This window comes from Sabethes cyaneus, chromosome 1, assembly GCF_943734655.1.
Source record: "Sabethes cyaneus chromosome 1, idSabCyanKW18_F2, whole genome shotgun sequence".
In the NCBI taxonomy this organism is placed as follows: Eukaryota; Metazoa; Arthropoda; class Insecta; order Diptera; family Culicidae; genus Sabethes; species Sabethes cyaneus.
The window spans coordinates 66938153-66957816 of NC_071353.1; the positions used below are offsets into that span (position 1 = coordinate 66938153).

The 19664-nt window shown below is 38.1% G+C and overlaps 1 protein-coding gene across 1 annotated transcript; it reads left to right on the forward strand.

Moving 5' to 3' along the window:
* Positions 1-428: 428 nt before the first annotated feature.
* Positions 429-13559, forward strand: LOC128732651 (N-alpha-acetyltransferase 15, NatA auxiliary subunit). Its single transcript, XM_053825946.1, has 6 exons — positions 429-615; positions 9919-10404; positions 10604-11755; positions 11813-11876; positions 11933-12588; positions 12655-13559. Exons 1-6 carry the CDS (start codon positions 559-561, stop codon positions 12937-12939), a joined length of 2700 nt encoding a protein of 899 aa, XP_053681921.1. The 5' UTR covers positions 429-558; the 3' UTR covers positions 12940-13559.
* Positions 13560-19664: the final 6105 nt, after the last annotated feature.

A 19664-nucleotide genomic window follows, 5' to 3' on the forward strand; every position in this document is an offset into this window, starting at 1 on the left:
ATTTTGGTTTTTACATATCCCGCGGAATTAAGATGAATGTCTGTTCTCTGTAATAAGAAAGAGAAAGAGCAACAACGATAATGTTCCTGTTTCGTTCCGTCATATATATAGGTATCAGAGAAAATAGTCCAGATTCAGCTGCCAGGCACAATATTAACACCAAATCGATACCAATTTTTCCAAAAAATCGGTCTGTAAAATATAGTTATTTTAAAAAAAAAACTTCACTCGGTTTGTTTACATTTTGCAGTTACTCCGTTTCTAAAAGTTGCCGCCAAAATGCCTTCTTTTCCACGCCTCTAAATACCTCATTGGGTAATAACAACCCTGACAACGTGTATTCAGCATCAATTCCAAATGTCATTCAACTGAACTGAACCGATTCACGCATTAGCAAAAAGCGAGACATCAAGAAGTGCGAGTTTCGTGTGTAGTTCCGCTGGTTGTAATTCTGCATTTTCTTCTTTTTGCCGTGAAAAATTCAATTTTTTCAAACTAGTATATCCTTTAGCACAAACTTGTATTTGTTGAATTACTGTAAGTGAAAACACCGAAAAGATGCCTTCCAGTGATCCTTTGCCACCGAAAGAGAGTGCTCTGTTTCGTAAAATTCTAGTGAGTATCTTTCATTTGACTGCGGTGTGGATTTTAAACCAAGCGACAACTTAATCTGATAGTTTTACATAAAAATAATTTAAACTGTTTGTAATCATATAATGTAAAGCTGATTAGAGTAGTATTTCACTATTTCATTTTAAGAACTTGTCAATCTGGAAAAATAGTCAACTCTTCATAACTCAATCGCAGTTTATTGAATGGGTTAGATGTTCTTTACGTAACAGCTAAATTTGGCATGCTCGCGAATCCTAGCCATCAAACAAGAAATTTGTGCTAATCATTCAGATTAGTTCGAATTGAATGTAGTAGTATTCTACCGATTCTACCTAAGTGTTAGGAAAATGGTTAATGTTAATGCATTTGTATCATGCCAAATTCGTCATAGAACTATAGAAATGCATTTTTGACAAACAAACTATGAATTTATTGCCATCAGTAATGCACTGTTTTATACCAAACGACTTCGCTGCCGATTGTTGATTTTGCTAAACTGTAACCATGCAGTCCAGTCAAAACTAAAGTAAAACTATAAAACATACGGGGTATGGTATATTGAACCTGTAACGTAGCTCGGACTTAAACGACAAAAAAATCAAGCTTCCAGTAATAGCAATCAAATTAAACTTAAAATGTAATGTTTCATAATAATTATAATATTCTCAAGCCACCGACGCTTCCAAAATTAATGAGTTATACATCATCTAATTTGAAAGGCAATGTCGGGGATAAAACATGAAAAAAAAGTCATAGCAAACATCTATGACGACTATCAAAATAATAAGCATGATGTTTCAGTATATTACCAGTCGATTGTAAAGTGTGTTAAAAAATGAAACAGAAGGTCAAATTATGTCGGAATGTAGGGCCAAGACTGCATTATTTAAAACACGAACTGCTATCATAAACCAAAGTTGAGGCGAATCAAATTGTTTTTCGCGTGATGACTGGCTAAGTCATCTCTCCAATCAAACCCAAGCATCTAAAGTAAATAAACTTAAACTAAATACATAATTAAAATATTACAATAAACTGAAAGTATCTCCTAACCTTTCGTAATCAGACAAGTCAAGATAAAATATCTCATGGTAAAACAAAGAAATCTGCAAGTGGCTATGTGCGTGCTGTATACACTATATATCAAGTACATTATTCTGATTCATACACATACACAAATGCGCGCATGCACGTGCGTGAGTATGGCCAAGGGTTTCCAACAGCAATGATTACTACGCACCTTCGAAAAAAGTTACTCTTGATTACTTTATTGATTACCTCTGATTACCAGTAATCAATCTCTTGTGATTACTATAAATTAATCATGATTACTTAAGATTATCATTGATTACTCTACTGATTACCATTGATTACCTAACTAATTCGTAAATTACAAAATTACAAAAGTAATCTCTGATTACTACGCACTTATACTGCCCATAAATGCATAACAGTCCCATCTGACTTTTCACCACTTTTGAGATAAAACTGGGAATCATCTTTAAATTAACTGTTCTTTCAATATTTCAAACAAAAAAGTTATGTTTGTTCCCAAGATGTTGAAAAAAATATCAAACTATGTCAGTCCCATATTACAAATAAACGCATAACAGTCACAGTAGTAAAAATATATCAATAAGCATATGTTTTTGGGAAATGCCTGGACCAATTCGCCTGTAGCAACTACCAAACGGAAGATTTTATGGCCTAGAAGAACACTATTGAGCAGAATTTGGATCGGATGTAGGATTCCGATGTTCCAGTGGGAACAAGTTCCGGAATATATGGGACTTGAACATAGAAGCACCTTGAATCAATCATGTGACACCTATAAATACACGGATTTGCAAATCTAGACTATTGGTAGTCGTATAAAGTGTTCAAGACGCCATTGGCCACAATCTAAATATGTTCGTGAATGTTCCGGATTCATCTACGGGGATCAGTTTCTGAATTTAACTAAAATACAACATGTGACATCTCTAAGTCGGTACTCGAAATTGCAAAACTAGTTTGAAATAGTTCATTTGTTGTCACATATAGTGCCCAGGTTCACATTGGTCATACTCGGACACGTTCTGGGAGTGTTCCGGACACACAGGAAAGCGACCAGCTTCTGAGTCAAACAAACCCCATCATGCAACCTCACTATAAACTCAATATACCAAATTACAATAAAAAGGAGAAAAGGCCAGGAAGAGATTTGAGTCAAAAAGGACATTTTGAACAATTGAATTGAACGAGCACATGAATTATCAAAACAACGACACGTGGTCTTGAAAATGCTGCCGAGTCACCGACAACGCAAGGATCAAGGCATGCTGTGTCTGTGACTGTTATGCGTTTATTCTTGCTTATTCAAGCACAAATAAACGCATATCAGTAACTTCGGCAGTTTTTCTAAGTTTTGGAACAAATTTTAGGGCACTTGTGAACAAATTGTTTGTAAAAGTATTCTGTTATGTACATTCAAGTGATTTTATGACGATTTGGACGATTTGTTTCCAAAATCGATTCAATATTAAAGAAAAATTGTCGTGGCTTCAACAGCGTTTTTCGCAGTTGCACGATTTTGCAGATGTGACTGTCTTCCATTTATGGGCAGTATACGCCTTACTGGAAACCCCTAGAGTATGGCCATACCCAGGAAAAATATTTGGGGTCGGGTAATTTTTCAAATAGACCTAAGTGACAGATTCTCTTCGCGTCTCCTCTCTTCGGCTTTTCACGGCAATACCGTTGCATTGGATATTTATAAATATATGGGATTTTGCGAAGTGAACTATATTGTTAATATAATATATTTGCTGCTTCCAACGGCATTGCAGCCCTGTAGCGCCGTAAATACAAAAGATAACACATTACTTTTTTCAGTAATATTGTAGACAATTACTTGTTCTACAAATGCCTCATACACTACTTTTTCAAATTTTGCTTGGCTGAGGTGCAGTAAACAAAAGCGCAAAATCAAAGCGAAAAGTGCATGCCAAGGCTGGTGTGGAGGCAATAAAAAAACTGATGGTTCAAAATGCTAAATTGTAAGCATGTGTGGGACACGCAGGAAATAATCACGCTAATACTTTTCGCGTCGGAGTCTAAAAAGGTGGAAACTCCGCAATATATGTTGGGGTTTACCTATCAATGAAGTATTCCACCACGCACACATATAAAGATTTTTTGACATTAGCTGTGGTCCTCGCTGAAGCTGTTTGCAGTAGGAATTATCTCAATAACATCACAACAACAAACTCCCGGATCCTCTCCTCCACTCTTTGCTCCCCCCTCACTCCTACATAAACGAGCCCCAACTAATGTCATTCTCGTTAGTGACGAAACCGCAAATTACTTCATAGGGCCAAGTTCATCAGCCGTTTGCCCAAAACCATAATTTTGAGATCAGGCAGCAGGGAACCACGCAGCATCGCACCTCCTAGCTTAGCTAATTAATCTTAAGAATAGAGCATTACCGGGTATGACTACATATAGGCGCTAGATAGGAACTTCCGATGACTAGCGCTATGTTGGACGCATCTTCATTGCCTTCCCCCTTTCATACTAATATTCATTTATACCTATTTATCTCCCATATTGAGACAATTTACTTAACTCTAATCTCTAACAGTGTAATATATTTCTTCGTTTCTTGTTCCAAACCATGAATTTCAATTAAGATGTGCGAACAGCAATTTGAACACTGCAGTATTCGCAGGTTGAGTGTGGGTTCTTCTCGATTAGATAGGCATGTGTCATCCGAGTTTGACCTATCCTTAGTCGCGAGAGACCAGACAAATGTTTATACCAGAAACAGTTATAGCTCTCCATTTTTATTTAATACTTCAAAGCAACCTTTCTGTAAAAATGACTCATCTCTATGATCTCTAACAAGGTTTAACGTCATGTTTTTTTTTGTGTTGGCTTTATAAGGCCATTGCAAATTATTTTTAAAGTTTTTGTCGCCCTCCCTTGGAAATTGGCTTGAAAAAATCGGGGAGCAAAAAAAATAATGTGTAGGATATGAGTAAATTTTTTTAATAAAATCAATTGTGGGCTCTACAGCCTGAGAAACTCGAAAAATGAGTGTACGAGTTGTGTTAACGCTTCTAGCACGAAATGGAAATGGAAATTTGAACAATTTTTGAAAATCGGCCAAAAAAACTTTGTTTCGTTTTTGTCTTTTTTTCGTAGATTTTTGCATGGAAAATAAAAACGTACACTCAAAATAATCCACATGTCCTTTCCAAGTGAAAAATCACGCAAATTTCTCTACAAGGACTTACATGATTTTCAACTGATTGTTATTGGAAACAATAATAACATTTGCCTGATTTTCACGTTAACGCATTAGTATGCGTGCGAACCACCTTAATTTCACGTAAATAGTACAGGAAAAGCTGGATGGAAAATATTCACATAACTTTTCTTGTAACTTCGACGTGAAAATTATTTTGAGTGTATATATTAAAAGCAAGAACAGATTTAGTTTTCACGTTAAAACTTTAAGTAAAAATGCCTAAAATCCATACGTTTTTTTGCTCGATTAAAAAAAAATCTCTTTGTTTTCTTCCCCCCTTCAGAGGCTCATTACCGGAGGGACAAAAACATTTTTAAATATTTGTAATAGCCTTAATGAAACCAGACATAAGAATATATTTTTTATATTAATAATATTCTCAAAAGACAAAGGTAATTATAGAAGAAAGTAATGAAACGAAGGTGTCGAAAGTACCTCCAACGCGTGACAAGACCTAAATGGGAAATAACAAAAAATTAGAGGGGAGGGTGTTGTAAGCAACACTTATGGGTTCGTAGTTCGTCCCTTTTTTGCCAAACTGGAAGATTCGCAAATTGAACCAAGGTTTAATGGGATTCGAGTCCGGTTATAATTGGCTCCCATTATAGCTTGGTTCAATCCACGGATCTTTCAGCTTGGCAAAAAGGGCCAATCTACGAACCTAGTGTTACTTAAATGACCCTCCCCAATCTAATTTTCCACTGCGCCTATTCCGTCTTGTCTCGCTCTATTATGCTATTAACACCTTTGTTTCATTACTTTCTTCTACAATTTCCTTCGTATCTTGGAAACCGTTATATCGTTATAAAAATAAATTTAAAAATAATTATTTTTGAATATATCAAACATTATGTATCTATCAAACATTATGTATCTATCAAACATAACATTTGCAACATGTGAAAAGGGCTTAGGTGCAAATGAGAGATTCTCTTTGTGTCTCCTCTCATCCGCTTATAACGACGATGCAAGTGCACTTGAACCGTTGCTACAACTAATTTTAGATTATAATATACTAGCTGACCCGACAAACTTCGTATTGCCACAAATTATACTGTGTTGTATTGTCAATTGCAAGGAAAATTGTACCATCCAAAGTGCGATATCGCTCATAAAAGTGCTATTTTAGCTTAAATCGTTTCGGTATCTTCGGCGCACTTTTTCGTTATCTTCCAAGCAATAAGTGCACCGAAGAGACCGAAACGATTTAAGCTAAATAGCACTTTTATGAGCGATTGCGCACTTATTGATTGGACAATTTTCCTTGCAATTGACAATACATAAATCGTGAATCTCGGATGAGCTTTGTCACAATCTGGATCTGCAAGTTTCTGAGAAGTTCAACCTTAGATGATCTTTTTTTCGATTATAGTCACTTTAACCAGCTTAGGTCATTCGTGACTTTTGCGGGGTTGGGATTTGAACCCGGATCCTCGGCGTGAATGCTAACCACTACGCCAGGACTGACCTCCTTCAATGATTTTGGCAGTTAGGGTAATGCCGTTATCGTCGGGCCACTGTTAAGGTCGGGCCACCACGATTTTTTTCAGTTTTAGTAACTCGTGATACCTATGTACAAGCATTGTAAAACTTCTACTGTGACAGCTAACTTTTCACAATATTGTGGGTTTCAATCGAGTATTCAAAATACGCGTACTGTTCGAAGGTTATTGAAAAATCCTGTCTAGTTAGGTGTTTGGGTAGGGTAAGGGGGTAAATGCTACAAAAGCGCTTATTGTAAAGGTGAGCCACTTGTGTAGTCATGGTTGGGCCACCATAATTTTAAGCACAGAAGCGCAATATTCGCTAGAGAACGTCAGTCGCGGGAAATGTGATGAAATAAAGCAAAATTAGTACAATAAAAACCTAGATTGTTGTTGATTTTTCATTGCAGTAGTAGGGTAACCAACCTATTTTGGACCCCATCAGCAGCTGTACATAATTTGGACACTTCCATTTGATTTTGCTGGGTCCAAATTATGTACAGCTGCTGATGGGGTCCAAAATACGTTGGTTACTCTACACTTCGGAAAACGCGATTATAGTAATTTTGATTTTACAAGATCACCAAAAATTTCGTAAAGATGTTATTAAAAATAGGATATTTATACTTATATGGGCTGTTGCTCACGAAATTCATTCTTTTGATGGCTACATAGAATTTCAATACGTATAATTAAGAGCGGTGGTCCAACCTGTACAACGTGGCCCGAGTATGACAACATTTTTTGTTATCACGGAACTGCCTATAACTTTATTATTTTTTAAGAAATCAGTTCAAGATTTTCCAGAAATATAGCTTATTCTTAGACCTTTCCAACGATCTATTTAGATTTTAAAACTTTTTGGAACGGAAGTTATGGGCGAATGTCAAAAGGCGGCCCAACCACGACGACATTCCCCCACTTAACTATGAAAGCATGGGTAGTTTAATACACTCAAGTCGCTTTTTTCGCGAAGAATACATTCCGCGTAAATTCTGAAAATCGCGTATAAAAACCGCGTAAATTCCGAAATTCCCGTAAAAAAACCGCGTAAATTGAGGAATTCGCGGAAAAATAGTCGCGTAAAAAGCGACTTCAGTGTATTCAAATTTAGAGATGGCATAATCACTTTGACTCAATTCACATTCATTTGACAATACCGTCTCAGTCATGCAGAATTTGAAAGTTATATATGGGACGATTGAAGAACTAGTTATTATCTACAACTTTTCTGAATAAAGTATTGCTGTATCTTTTGTATTTACGGTGCTACAATGTTAGCACGTCTTTAGTGACTAAGTGAATGTTCATTTAGTCATTAACGAGTTACTAGCATTGTAGCGCCGTAACTACAAAAGATACAGTAAAATTTTGTTCAGCAAAATTGTAGATAATAACTTATTCTACAAATGTTCCATATAAAACTTTGTCAAATTTTACTTGGCTGAGGCGGTACTGTCAAATGAATGTGAATTGAGTCAAAGTGATCGTGCCATCCCTGTTCAAATTTGCTATTTTCTATTTTTCCTCACAGTAAAGGAGAAAACGTCGCACTATCGCACCAAAAGGAATGTGGGGTTTCCCATCGCCGCCTGTCGAACAGGCTTGCTGTTCAACAGAATATTATATAAAGTAAAAGCCCCGACTTCACTATATTATAAGTTTTACACCTACCTGATTTTGACTAAACGCTCGCTCCGAGCAGAACAATGAACTGAATTTGCTCCCGTAATAATTAAGCTTGAATCAGGAAAATGATCATTACTAATTTATTTACACCACGTTTATCACAATTCTTACCATTTACAAAAATTACTCAAGACACTATTACGGCGCAAGTAATCAAGTGTAAAATTATTTACAAATGCCAAAACTGCTTCTTATTTACTTTACTTTTTCGGCTACTTTTTTTGTGGTCGCGAGTGCTCACGCAGAAAAATAATTTGTAAATGCAAAAGTATTCTGTATAAATTCAACAAAAAATATTGTAGACTCAGGGCTTACCCAGATATTTTTTTGGATTCTAACTATTTGACCTTTTAATAATAAATAATAAACTTTGTTAAGTCTAAAAATAGCCATAGCTTCTATCAAAAAAAATTGTAGACTCAAAAATAAGTACTTTTGGATTTATTAAATTATTTTTTTATTCAACAGTTTGACAAAACTGATATTGTTGTGCACGTGACGTTGTTCGCCCGTTAGCGTGGTAGCAGCGATTCTCAACGCGGATCTTTGGGCTGTAGGGATAGACACAAGGTTGGTCTATCCCTTAGGAACGGAGATTTCAACCCGAAGATTCGCGTTGAGAATCGCGGCTAGCACGCTAACGGACGACCAACGTCACGTGCAGTGCCTTGTAACTTGCAAATCGCAAGTGTCTGTACAGTTCCGTCGGCCTGTGAGTAAAACGAGTTAGATTAAAACTTCTCAATTCGGTGGTTCGATTACAACAGATCGAGGAAGAGGCACAAAATTATGTCTATAAATAACCCAAACCAACGAGATGGTGGAGTTTGAAGATACGTCGCGCGCTTAATAAGAAGGTTGTGCAGTCTCCTTTTGTCCAGCGCCTCTGTGGTTTAAAGGTACATTAGTACCAGCGAGCCACATGCCCTGACGGGTGTTATGGGTCCGATTCCGGTTATGCTGGAAGGTGTATATGGACGAAATGTAGGAGTCACAACGACTACTTGTTAAGAGTAGCTACTAATACCCCCCCCCCCCCCCCCTCATCTTTCCGCTTTCTCCTTGACTCTAAAAATCTCATTACTTTCTTCTACCATCCCTTCGTCAATTGTAAAAATAACTACCGTTTTAACAAAAAAATAATACTCGTTAAATAAACATTAGGCAAATAGTAAGTGTGTTCGTTTAGCTCCCTTTTGACATTTATCGCTGCTTGTTTGGCTCTTTACTATGAATTCTAACGTATATGATTGTTTTTATCCACCTGCCGTGGTCGGATCATTACATTATAATTAACATCAAAATAAGAAGAAGGGTTTGTAAAATCGAAATCTTAGATTAAAAAAAGTGATTCAAAAACCACACAACGTGACACTTTCTAGCTCTGCTACTCAATTACAAGTCAAAGTATTAACAGGTATGGTCTACGAGGAGGCGTGCGTTAAATAGGGACTACGACCTCATGTTCCAAAACTTACCACATCATTTATACCATCCAGCTCCCATCATCCTCGAGGCATTTGAGGCACCTAACCCCTGAGTCATTAAAAACTAAATCTATACCTAATCGTCTAATTGGATTAATGTCGTCGTTTGGTTGAGGAATGAAATTTCAAAACGAAGATGAGATATGTCAGTACTGCCTTGGTCGAAATAGTAATAAATTAAAGATAATGCACCTTACCATCTCTCAAATCAGACTGCGGGTCGCATGGATCACCTCAAAGGCTCGCAGTTTGGCCATCACTGGCCTAAAGCTATGTTGAACGCTTTCTTTTCAGTTGTCTTTCTTGCATAGTAGGGTTAAACATAAATATTTGATATATTTTATCTTATTCACAGAAATGCTATGAGATGAAACAATACAAAAATGGCCTCAAACTCGCAAAACAGATCTTGACTAATCCTAAATTCACCGAACATGGCGAAACACTTGCAATGAAGGGCTTAACGCTCAATTGTCTTGGACGGAAGGAAGAGGCTTACGACTACGTACGTCGTGGTTTACGCAATGATCTCAAGTCGCATGTTTGTTGGCACGTTTACGGTTTATTACAACGCTCAGATAAAAAATACGAGGAAGCAATCAAATGTTATAGAAACGCACTCAAATGGGAAAAGGACAACATACAAATTCTACGAGATTTGTCACTGCTGCAAATACAGATGCGCGATCTTGAGGGCTACCGGGAAACTCGTCATCAATTATTTAAACTGCGTCCTTCGCAACACGCTTCGTGGATCGGTTTTGCCATGAGCTATCACTTGCTCGGTGACTATGAAACGGCCAATAAAATTCTAGAAACATTTCGGGCATCGCAGTCGGTTGTGAGTATTAATTCTATGTTAGTAATCATATATCTACAAATGTTTATGCAGATAACAATATCTTAACATTCCAATCTCTCGCAATCGCAACTAAATATTCAAGGACAAAGAGAAATTGCTTAATGTCCTAGAATCAAAATTTCGAGAGGCGTTTCTTTTATTTTTAACAATAAATACAATAAATAAATAAATTTTGCAGGAAACCTCTGATTATAAGCACAGTGAATTGCTGTTGTACCAAAATCAAGTTATTCGTGAATCTGGTAACCACGGAAAGGCTCTGCAACATTTGAAAAAATATCAATCGCAAATCCTTGATACGCTTGCCGTTAGAGAGGCAGTTGGTGAACTGTGCCTTAAACTAGACCGCCATGAGGAAGCATCTATGGTCTTTTACGAATTGATCAAGCGTAATCCAGAAAATATTGCTTATTACCAGCAGTATTTAAAAGCATTAAAAGTTTGTGGACAAAAAGAAATTATCGATGCGTACGCAAAGATACAAACAGAACACCCACAATCATTCTGCGCTAAACGTTTGCCCCTAGACGTAGCTCAAGGGGATGATTTTCGTGTACTTGTCGATGAACATTTGCGTCGTAATCTTCGAAAGGGCGTTCCCCCTCTATTTGTGAACCTAACATCACTCTATCGAGATGGACAAAAAGTTCGTGTTATTACAGAACTAGTTGAAGGCTACCATCAGAATCTGACCAGCAGTGGCTATTTTTCTACGAAAGATAAAGAACAATGCCTTCCAAAAGAACCAGCATCCGCACTGCTTTGGACTCTCTTCTATTTAGCACAACATTACGACTACTTAAGAGAATCAGAAAAGGCACTGGATTTCATCAACGCTGCAATTGAGCATACCCCAACTCTAATTGAATTATTCGTCACTAAGGCTCGCATCTACAAACACGCTGGCGATATTTTAGAGGCAGTCAAATGGATGGACGAAGCACAGAGCTTAGATACAGCCGATCGCTATATCAATTCAAAATGCGCCAAATACATGTTACGTGCCAATCAAATCAAAGAAGCTGAGGACATTTGCGCAAAATTTACGCGTGAAGGTGTCTCATCAATGGAAAATCTCAATGAAATGCAATGCATGTGGTTTCAAACCGAATGCGCTCTTGCCTACCAGCGACGGGAAAAATGGGGGGAAGCGTTAAAAAAGTGTCATGAAGTAGATCGTCACTTTTCTGAAATTATTGAAGACCAGTTTGATTTTCATACCTATTGCATGCGAAAAATGACACTGCGTTCATACGTGGGACTGCTTCGTTTAGAGGATGTGTTACGACGGCATCCATTTTATTTCAAAGCTGCAAAATGTGCTATTGAGGTAATATATATAATATCTACAGAATAAAATGGTCAATTTACTAATATGTCATTCTAGGTCTACGTGCGTTTATTTGACAAACCATTACCAGCTGAATCAACAGAAGAAGAACTTGATATTGGTATTAAATCCACAATTAGCACTATGTCTAATACCTAACGATTCAATACTTTTTAGAAAATTTACCGCCATCTGAACTGAAAAAGTTACGCAATAAGCAACGCAAGGCAGCAAAAAAGAAGGCAGAACAAGAGATTGCACAGGCATCGCAGACAAATCAGAAAAAGGAACAGCACAATAAACAACGTAACACTAACCAGGATGGTGACCCAGAAGCTCCGCAATTAGATGAGTTGATACCAGATAAATTGGCACGTCCTGAAGATCCGCTGGAAAAAGCAATTGAATTTCTAAGACCACTACAAATACTCGCCAAAGACAAAATCGAAACACATTTGATGGCTTTCGAGATTTACTCTCGCAGGTCCAAGTTACTTTTGATGCTACAATCATTGAAACGGGCACGCGCTATTGATGCCACCAATCCAACTTTACATAACTGTATTATCAGGTTTTTTAAAATTCTCGAATGTCGCATTACCGCCAACGAAATCGAAGAAAGTGTTAAATTGGTTATCGAACGGGAACGCTCCCAATTATTTTGTGGGACCAAGACTGCAATAGAACTGAACGATGCATATATGGCACTAAATCAAAATAATCCTGATGCACTATACGAAGTTACTAAAATCATGTATCAGTTGGATGAATCAAGGCGAGACGAAGCGGTCAAACTACTGACATCGGTCGATTTGAACAACGTTTCACTAGAGGTAAATATCAGAGCAAACATTTATATATACACACATTCTAAAAAGCTTTATTCTTCACTATTTTAGAACGCAACAAAACTATTTCTGTTACTGCAGTCTGGATTCTTCTGCGGTGCCTCTGAAGAGCAGCTTAATACGTTTAAGAAAAAGTGTCAGAAGCGGTTTCCGTTAGCCATTATATTCGCAGATATAGCAACATCTGTTACCACCCTAACCACAACTCAGTCACCATTACCGACCGCGTCGGAAACGATGACTACCAGCGTGACCGGTACTACTATGTGTCCAGTAGAACAGCAAACAAAAACCCCATCGCAGCAAAACAGTGCCAGCGAAATCAAAGCAAATTAACTAATACCACGCCAGCTCCACATAGAATAGTCAGTTCATCTTTTAGTTGAAATCCATCGGAAGTGTGTAAAATGCAATTTTATGACTTACCGAAATCTGTGTTAGTCCCAACCGGTACTAAAATTCACAAAAAGAATCCTATGTTTGAAACTTATACCAGTAGATACGATCACTAGTGAAATGCAATTTTGCAATGTTCCATTGATTTCGTTATCGATGTTCTGTGAGTTTGAAAAACATAAAATTTGCATTACAGACATTTTGTAATTTATCGGCAATAAAATTGGTCTTCAGATTTGTTTCAGCTATTGATCGTCTGCATAATTCGTAGAGGTAAATCATAAGAATATCTTTTCTTACTATTTTTGACATTTTCAAACTTAACACTCTTGATCATACTTTTAATTTAAAAGGGTTCTGAAAATATAAACGGAGATTAAGCTGCGACGAAAACAACATAATCCTTTCAGAACTGCAAACTCCAAGCTGCAAACAGTGGAAAATTTAACAACAAACAATTACAAAAGTGCTTGTAATACAAATCAGATGTGTGTAAGAGGGTAAAGTTATAAAGGAGCTTAAGTAACGAATATGTTGTGGTAAAACTTTCCGAACATCCCGATTCTGCCATCTAAATGACGTCAATCGACACCATTCAATTGAACAATCGCCTCTATTCTACATACCGATCGGACCCGGATCCGATCAGAAACTTCGGTTCGATCAGAATACAACGTATGTTATAGCACAAGTCGATAGGGATGTTTATGATCGGAATGTAGAATCAAGGCGAATAAGTGTCTGTGTGTGACACCGGGGTTTATACGTATTTGGCTGCTCGACTCAACTGCATGCTCGTCGTAGTATCAACCGTTCATTTGAATCGGTTCGCGGTAGAAAACGGATGGTTCAGAGCCACTCACACAAAAGAGCCAAGACCCACCTATAGAATCAGCACAGTGGAGATAATGTTTTTATTTAGTTAAATAAAACCCAATGCGAGCAAAGACCAACCATTTGTTCAGTTTCAGGCCATGACTATTTTATGTACAACATCTTAGAGCTATATTATTGGGTATGAAATGGGGAAGGCAAACGACAAAGCGACCAACATAGCTTTTGCCAGCCCAAGCTCCTACTTAGCGCCTCCACGCGGCCATACCCGGTAATACTCTATTAAGTGCTAAGCTGGTCGCAGTGGTCTAGTCTCCTATAAACAAAAAAAAGTGCTAAGCTAGGAGGTGCGATGCCGCGTGGTTCCCAGATGCCTGATCTCAAAACTGAGATTTTGGCCAGACGGCTGAACCACAGACTTGGTAGCAGGTAAGCCTAATATGTTATTTTAATTATTTGTTCTGTTTTAGCTCATCAAGTACCTCCTACCGTACAATAAAAACTTTGGTCGTAACAAGTTTAAATAATGCAGATGGATATCAGAAAGAAAAATTAAATTATTAGATATTAGATGAACAGATGGAAATTCAAATGACGCAATTATATTTCACTCGATGGATTGTTGGTGAGATTGTTCTATTTTTGCCCATTTCTACTCATTATATACTAGCTATATATACATGCTTTATTATTGCATCCTCATGATCCTTATTGTTTACCTTGCCCTACTAACACGATATCCTCTGTTTCCTGTAACATCTATGAAAGTAGTATGGGTTCCCTGCTAGGGCTGTCTAACCGGTAGTACCGGTAGGACCGAAACCGGAATACCGACCAATTTTTGGATACCGAAATACCGGTTTTAGTTTGCTTCGAACGAATCGGGAGGCACTATTCTCATATTCGAATGAACAAAAGGAAGGGGCGTTCAAACGAAAACAATAATAAGGGTGTGCCCATAAATGAAGAATTGGCTAATATGCCACGAACATGAAATTGAGAAAAATACAATTTTATTACTTTTGTCTGTCAAAGAGATTTTACGCGGTAATGGCAACCTGTTTAATGTGCATATTACCCTTCATACACGCCGAAGTCATGCCATTGAATTGAAACAATGATACCTGTGGCCGAATTCCCTCCAGGGAACATTTTTAACGCAGTAGCCATTTTTTCATTTATATGTACAAGGAGAGTTGACGTTACGTTGTCAATTATCTTCTGCTGGTGAGTATTCAAAATGGTTTTAAACTATTTAAAACAGTACGGAAGCACAAATGAGGACGAAGTGGACGATGAAATATTTAATCCGTGCACAGCGAAGAAGTTGCCATCCAATCGTGAGGTTCAAGCGCTTGAAATTAGAAGGTGGAAGCAACTTCATCATGCTGTCGTTAATGGGAGCTGCGAATCCAACCGTGTAGGCTGTCGTGGCAATAAAAAAATAACAAGATTCCTTTTTTTTTCTTTTTTTTCCTTTTTTTCGGGTTATCCAACTGGTCGCTTAATAGCGTAATAAAACTCTGCGCTGGGCCCTTTTGTGTTGTCAACAAAGTGTCAGGGAGACCTCAAACATCAGTTCTACCTGACGAGACAGGCACTGGTGCCCACTAAAACACAGGTAGAGCCCCAAGCATAGCCGTCACGCCTATACCCGCAGGCGGAGGCGTTTCGGCCCTGCGCGGACTCCACGAACTGACTCTAAGATCTCTCTGCCAAAGGCCGGAATGTCATATTTTAAATATAATGATGATGATGACGATGATGATGATAATGATGATGATGACGATGATGATGATAATGATGATGATGAGAAGAAAAATAATAGATCGAATTTGTAAATGTGCTTTGGACTTTTTGTACCACTCGAGTTGCAATACGCGGTATAGTGAAGAAGTGGAGAATTCGTCAGCCCCGCCTGACACTGGTCTTCCCGCGCGCCCGCTTTTAGTTTTCCAACACAAACAACCACAAATGAACCAATAGATAAGACAAATTTCGGAGCAACTCGGATCAACTTATCAGGGCAAATTTAATCTTTCATCCCCTTCACAATGCATTCCCACGATACAAAGTAAATTGAGCGCAGCACAAGCTGGACGTTCGCGGTAGTCGACAGAAGCTTCAAAATATAGAGACTCGCCCGCCGAGACCAAAGTGCTGTAAAGCTCTGGGCTTAAACGTCTCTTTAAGACTCGACCCCTTCCCATAGACAGAGCCCGCGGGCAGCCATCAGAGCTCAGGACAGCCACGGGGCCAGTGCAAAAATCCTACTCTATCTAGCAGCACCGCCTAGCCGAAACTTGAACACGCGACACGAATTGACCTAATTTTCCCATCTGCTACCTAAGAAGTGCTATTACCCGTAATCATTACAGAGTGGTCCCTCGGCATCCAATCGGATCTGGTATCCCGCTTACATCCCCTTACTAACCCTAAGCCCCCGACCAACTGAATCAATCCGACATTTTTCGGAGATATTTGTGACAGTTGCTATAAATAGGGATGAATCCCAGAAAACTTCATCTATTGTCAGAGATCCCCATACTGGCCTTATTCTTAAACGGAATAAAAGCACTTTCTGAACAACGCAACAATCACATTTGGTAAATTTTTACCCCGAGTCCCACTTGAAATCACAAAAGTATTTTGATATATACCCACATTCAGAAGTAAACGTGACCGCTGTTCATTTACTGATTAGTTAAAAAGCCCTACACCACGACAAGGTTCAGTTTTATCGTAGGGAATAAAAAAAAAAAAAAAAATAAAAAATAACAAGATTCGATCCAAAAACTTTGCGATTGCTAGCCTTACGCCTGGAACAACCACACCACATAATCAGGTTGAATGTGTGATGAAAAAATGCGAAATAAGAACACATCGGTTGCTGCGCATGCGGTTTGATATCATCACGGATATTAGCCAACTTCTCATTTATTTAGGATATTAACTAAATTTGTTTCACGTCGTGTGCCTCCGAAAATGCATTTTTCACAATCGGTTTTCGTGGGGACGTTGTTAGAAGTGTATATTATCATGAGATATTGTGACCTCAGTTTTGGAAAAATGGCATATTAGCCAATTTTTCATTTATGGGTAGGGGTGTACATCTGCCTAAATTCTACTTTGCTAAGGAACAATATTGAAACTAAAGTTTGAAAATAGAGACATTTACTGATAAACTTCGACATTTCTATTGATTCCGAATAATATGCCAATACCGGTATTACCGGTGTTTTCTACGCCAATACCGAAATACCGGTTTTCACCAAAAGCACCAAATACCGACAGCCCTAGTTCCCTGCACTTTCAAAAGTAGATGCTATCACTAACATTCCTACCCACTTCCCCTGCGGTTGTTCGGGCGTATCCAAGTATATAATGCGATTATGTAGCCATAGTGACGTAGCCAGGATTTTCGTTTGGGAGGGCAAACCATTTTTTATTAGAGAAGTTTTAAACCTAAGAGGTTCACTTGCCTCTTGAAGAAGGCCAAGTTATTATGCAGAAAACCATTTGTTGCAAATTAATAACGAAAAATGTGCTGCCATAACGTTTACACGCTGCTCAAATCCGTCAATATTCGACTACAGCTTGGATGGAAAAAGTATCAAACGAATGAATAGCATTAAGGACTTAGGAGTCAATCTAGACGCAGGGTTGACTTTCAACTATCACGTGAATACGCTGGTTGCCGAGTGTCTCGCACTATTTGCTGTAGTAAGAAGATTCCCAGCAGAACTGGATGACAATCAAATATAATCAAATCTATATATGACACATTCCACGCTTGTACATCAAGAAATCGGTGTTTAAAACTGCATATTGCATATTATTTTTAAAGACTGCATTGCATAGCTTCTGGCACTCTCGCGCCAAGCCTACTTTTCCCTCCGCAAGACGCTTCAATCAAGGAGCATACTAATATTTTTTTGAAACGATGGTTCTACAATTGATGAAGGGACGGTAGGGGAAAGAAATGAAAATTTTGTCGAAGGAGGGGAAGAGCGGAAAGGAAGGGGGGAGGTATTGGTAGCTACGCTTGGCAAGTAATCATTTTGACTCCTACCTTTTGTCCAATGCTGGAAGGTGCATGAGTCGAACCAAGCAGTAATCTGAGATTATAACCGAATTCGAACCCACAACACCCGCCAGGGCATGTGGTTCGCTGGTACTTGTACCTTTGAACCATAGAGGCGCTGGACAAAAGGAGACTGCAAAATCCACCTATCAAGGAAGCGACGCGTTTGGTTTGGGTTATCGACACATATTGTGCCGCTTCCTACATCAATTGCAGATTACCACCGAACGAGAAGTTTTTAATCTAACGATTTTTTACTTTCAGGACGACGACACACAGTGGGACCATTCTGGAAAAAGGCGGTCAAAAGTCTTTTCTCGCTTTTCCTGACGTTTTCGAGCTTAGGTGTCTTAGGAGAAGTTTCATAAAAAAGTATTCTGCATCTAATGACATTTTCATATAATTATATATTAAGGGGATAACAAATTTGAAAATATTAATTTTTTATAGAAACTAGATAGCATGGTCATGTGTTCGGCAAAGTTGTAGAACTTTCAATTTCATTAAACTTTGCCGAAGATACTAAGTATCTGCATCATATGGTTTGTGAGATATAATTGACTTTCTGTTGTGACCCCCTTAAAATCAGTTTCTTAAACTTTTTGTACATAAAACCTCATCTAACAGGTTCGACATGTTCTACAAACTTTTGGATACTATCAAAATACGTAACTTTCTAGAAGGTGTATATATCATATGTTGCTTTATTTGCTTTAAAAATGGATTTGAAGCATAAATTCTACCGTTTTTACCAGTAATTTTTTCCGCAAATAGGCACCTACTGGCAGCTAAAGTTAGCATCGCTTGAACCGTCATAGAATGTAGTATAAGTGTGCCAAAAAATTTTGGCCGGGTCTGGCCGGGCATTTTGGTTATTTCAATTATGAATTACATACATATATACTGGTTTTAGTAAGTTATCAGGGTTTTATTATTCGTACATGTTCATAATGAGCACAGGACCTCATCCACGTCTGTTTCGCTATCTGTTGCAGAATTATTTTCGTTCTGGGATTTTTGTAAAAGTTTGTATGCTGCTGGTAACAACTCCATTGATTTTTTTACTGTTGGTCTTCTTAAAGTTGAAATCAATGGACCTGACGTCATTAACAATTTTTTGAAAACATTTTCGTTTGTCGATATTCTGTTCAGAAATCAGATTATTTCAATAATTGCATACAATCATGATTCATTACTGTTAACATACCTTGAACATTTACGTGCACGTTTTTCTCTAAAACGTTTTAAGTCTTTGATACGGCACTCTTGAGGTTCTTCCGAAAGACGACCGACTGGTAGAACAGCTGCATCTATTATTTTTTCTATTACCGTGAATTAACGACAATATCGACAAACGAAGCTGTTTTCAGAAGATTGTTAATGACGAATAATAAAACCGCTTTTCCTCCTCAGGATCATGATCCTACAGTTCTATCGCTTGTTGGCATTCCCCGTCAAACCAATCATTTCGTGCACTCGATGTTTCCACTCCACAGAAGAAGGCAGAGCTTCATCCAGTACGCGCGTAGTTTTCGGTAACTGGCTGGTTGTTTAACTGCCGAATGTTTAACCGAGAAGAGCGGCTTTGTCGCGAGGTATAAACCGTTCGATAGTTCTAAGCGCACATGTATTACTACTAGGTAATGGTCCGAGTCGATAGGGAGCATACGTTGGTGATGTTCGAGAAAAACCGGCCCACGATGAGAATATGGTCGATTTGGTTCGAAGTTCGTTGATCAGGTGATCT

Excerpts from the sequence above, each read along its gene's own strand:
- LOC128732651 (XM_053825946.1), top strand. The coding sequence starts at position 559 with ATGCCTTCCAGTGATCCTTTGCCACCGAAAGAGAGTGCTCTGTTTCGT. Across the intron at positions 616-9,918 it reads CTCTGTTTCGTAAAATTCTA|AAATGCTATGAGATGAAACA; the intron begins GTGAGTATCTTT and ends TCTTATTCACAG. Across the intron at positions 12,589-12,654 it reads TGAACAACGTTTCACTAGAG|AACGCAACAAAACTATTTCT; the intron begins GTAAATATCAGA and ends TCACTATTTTAG.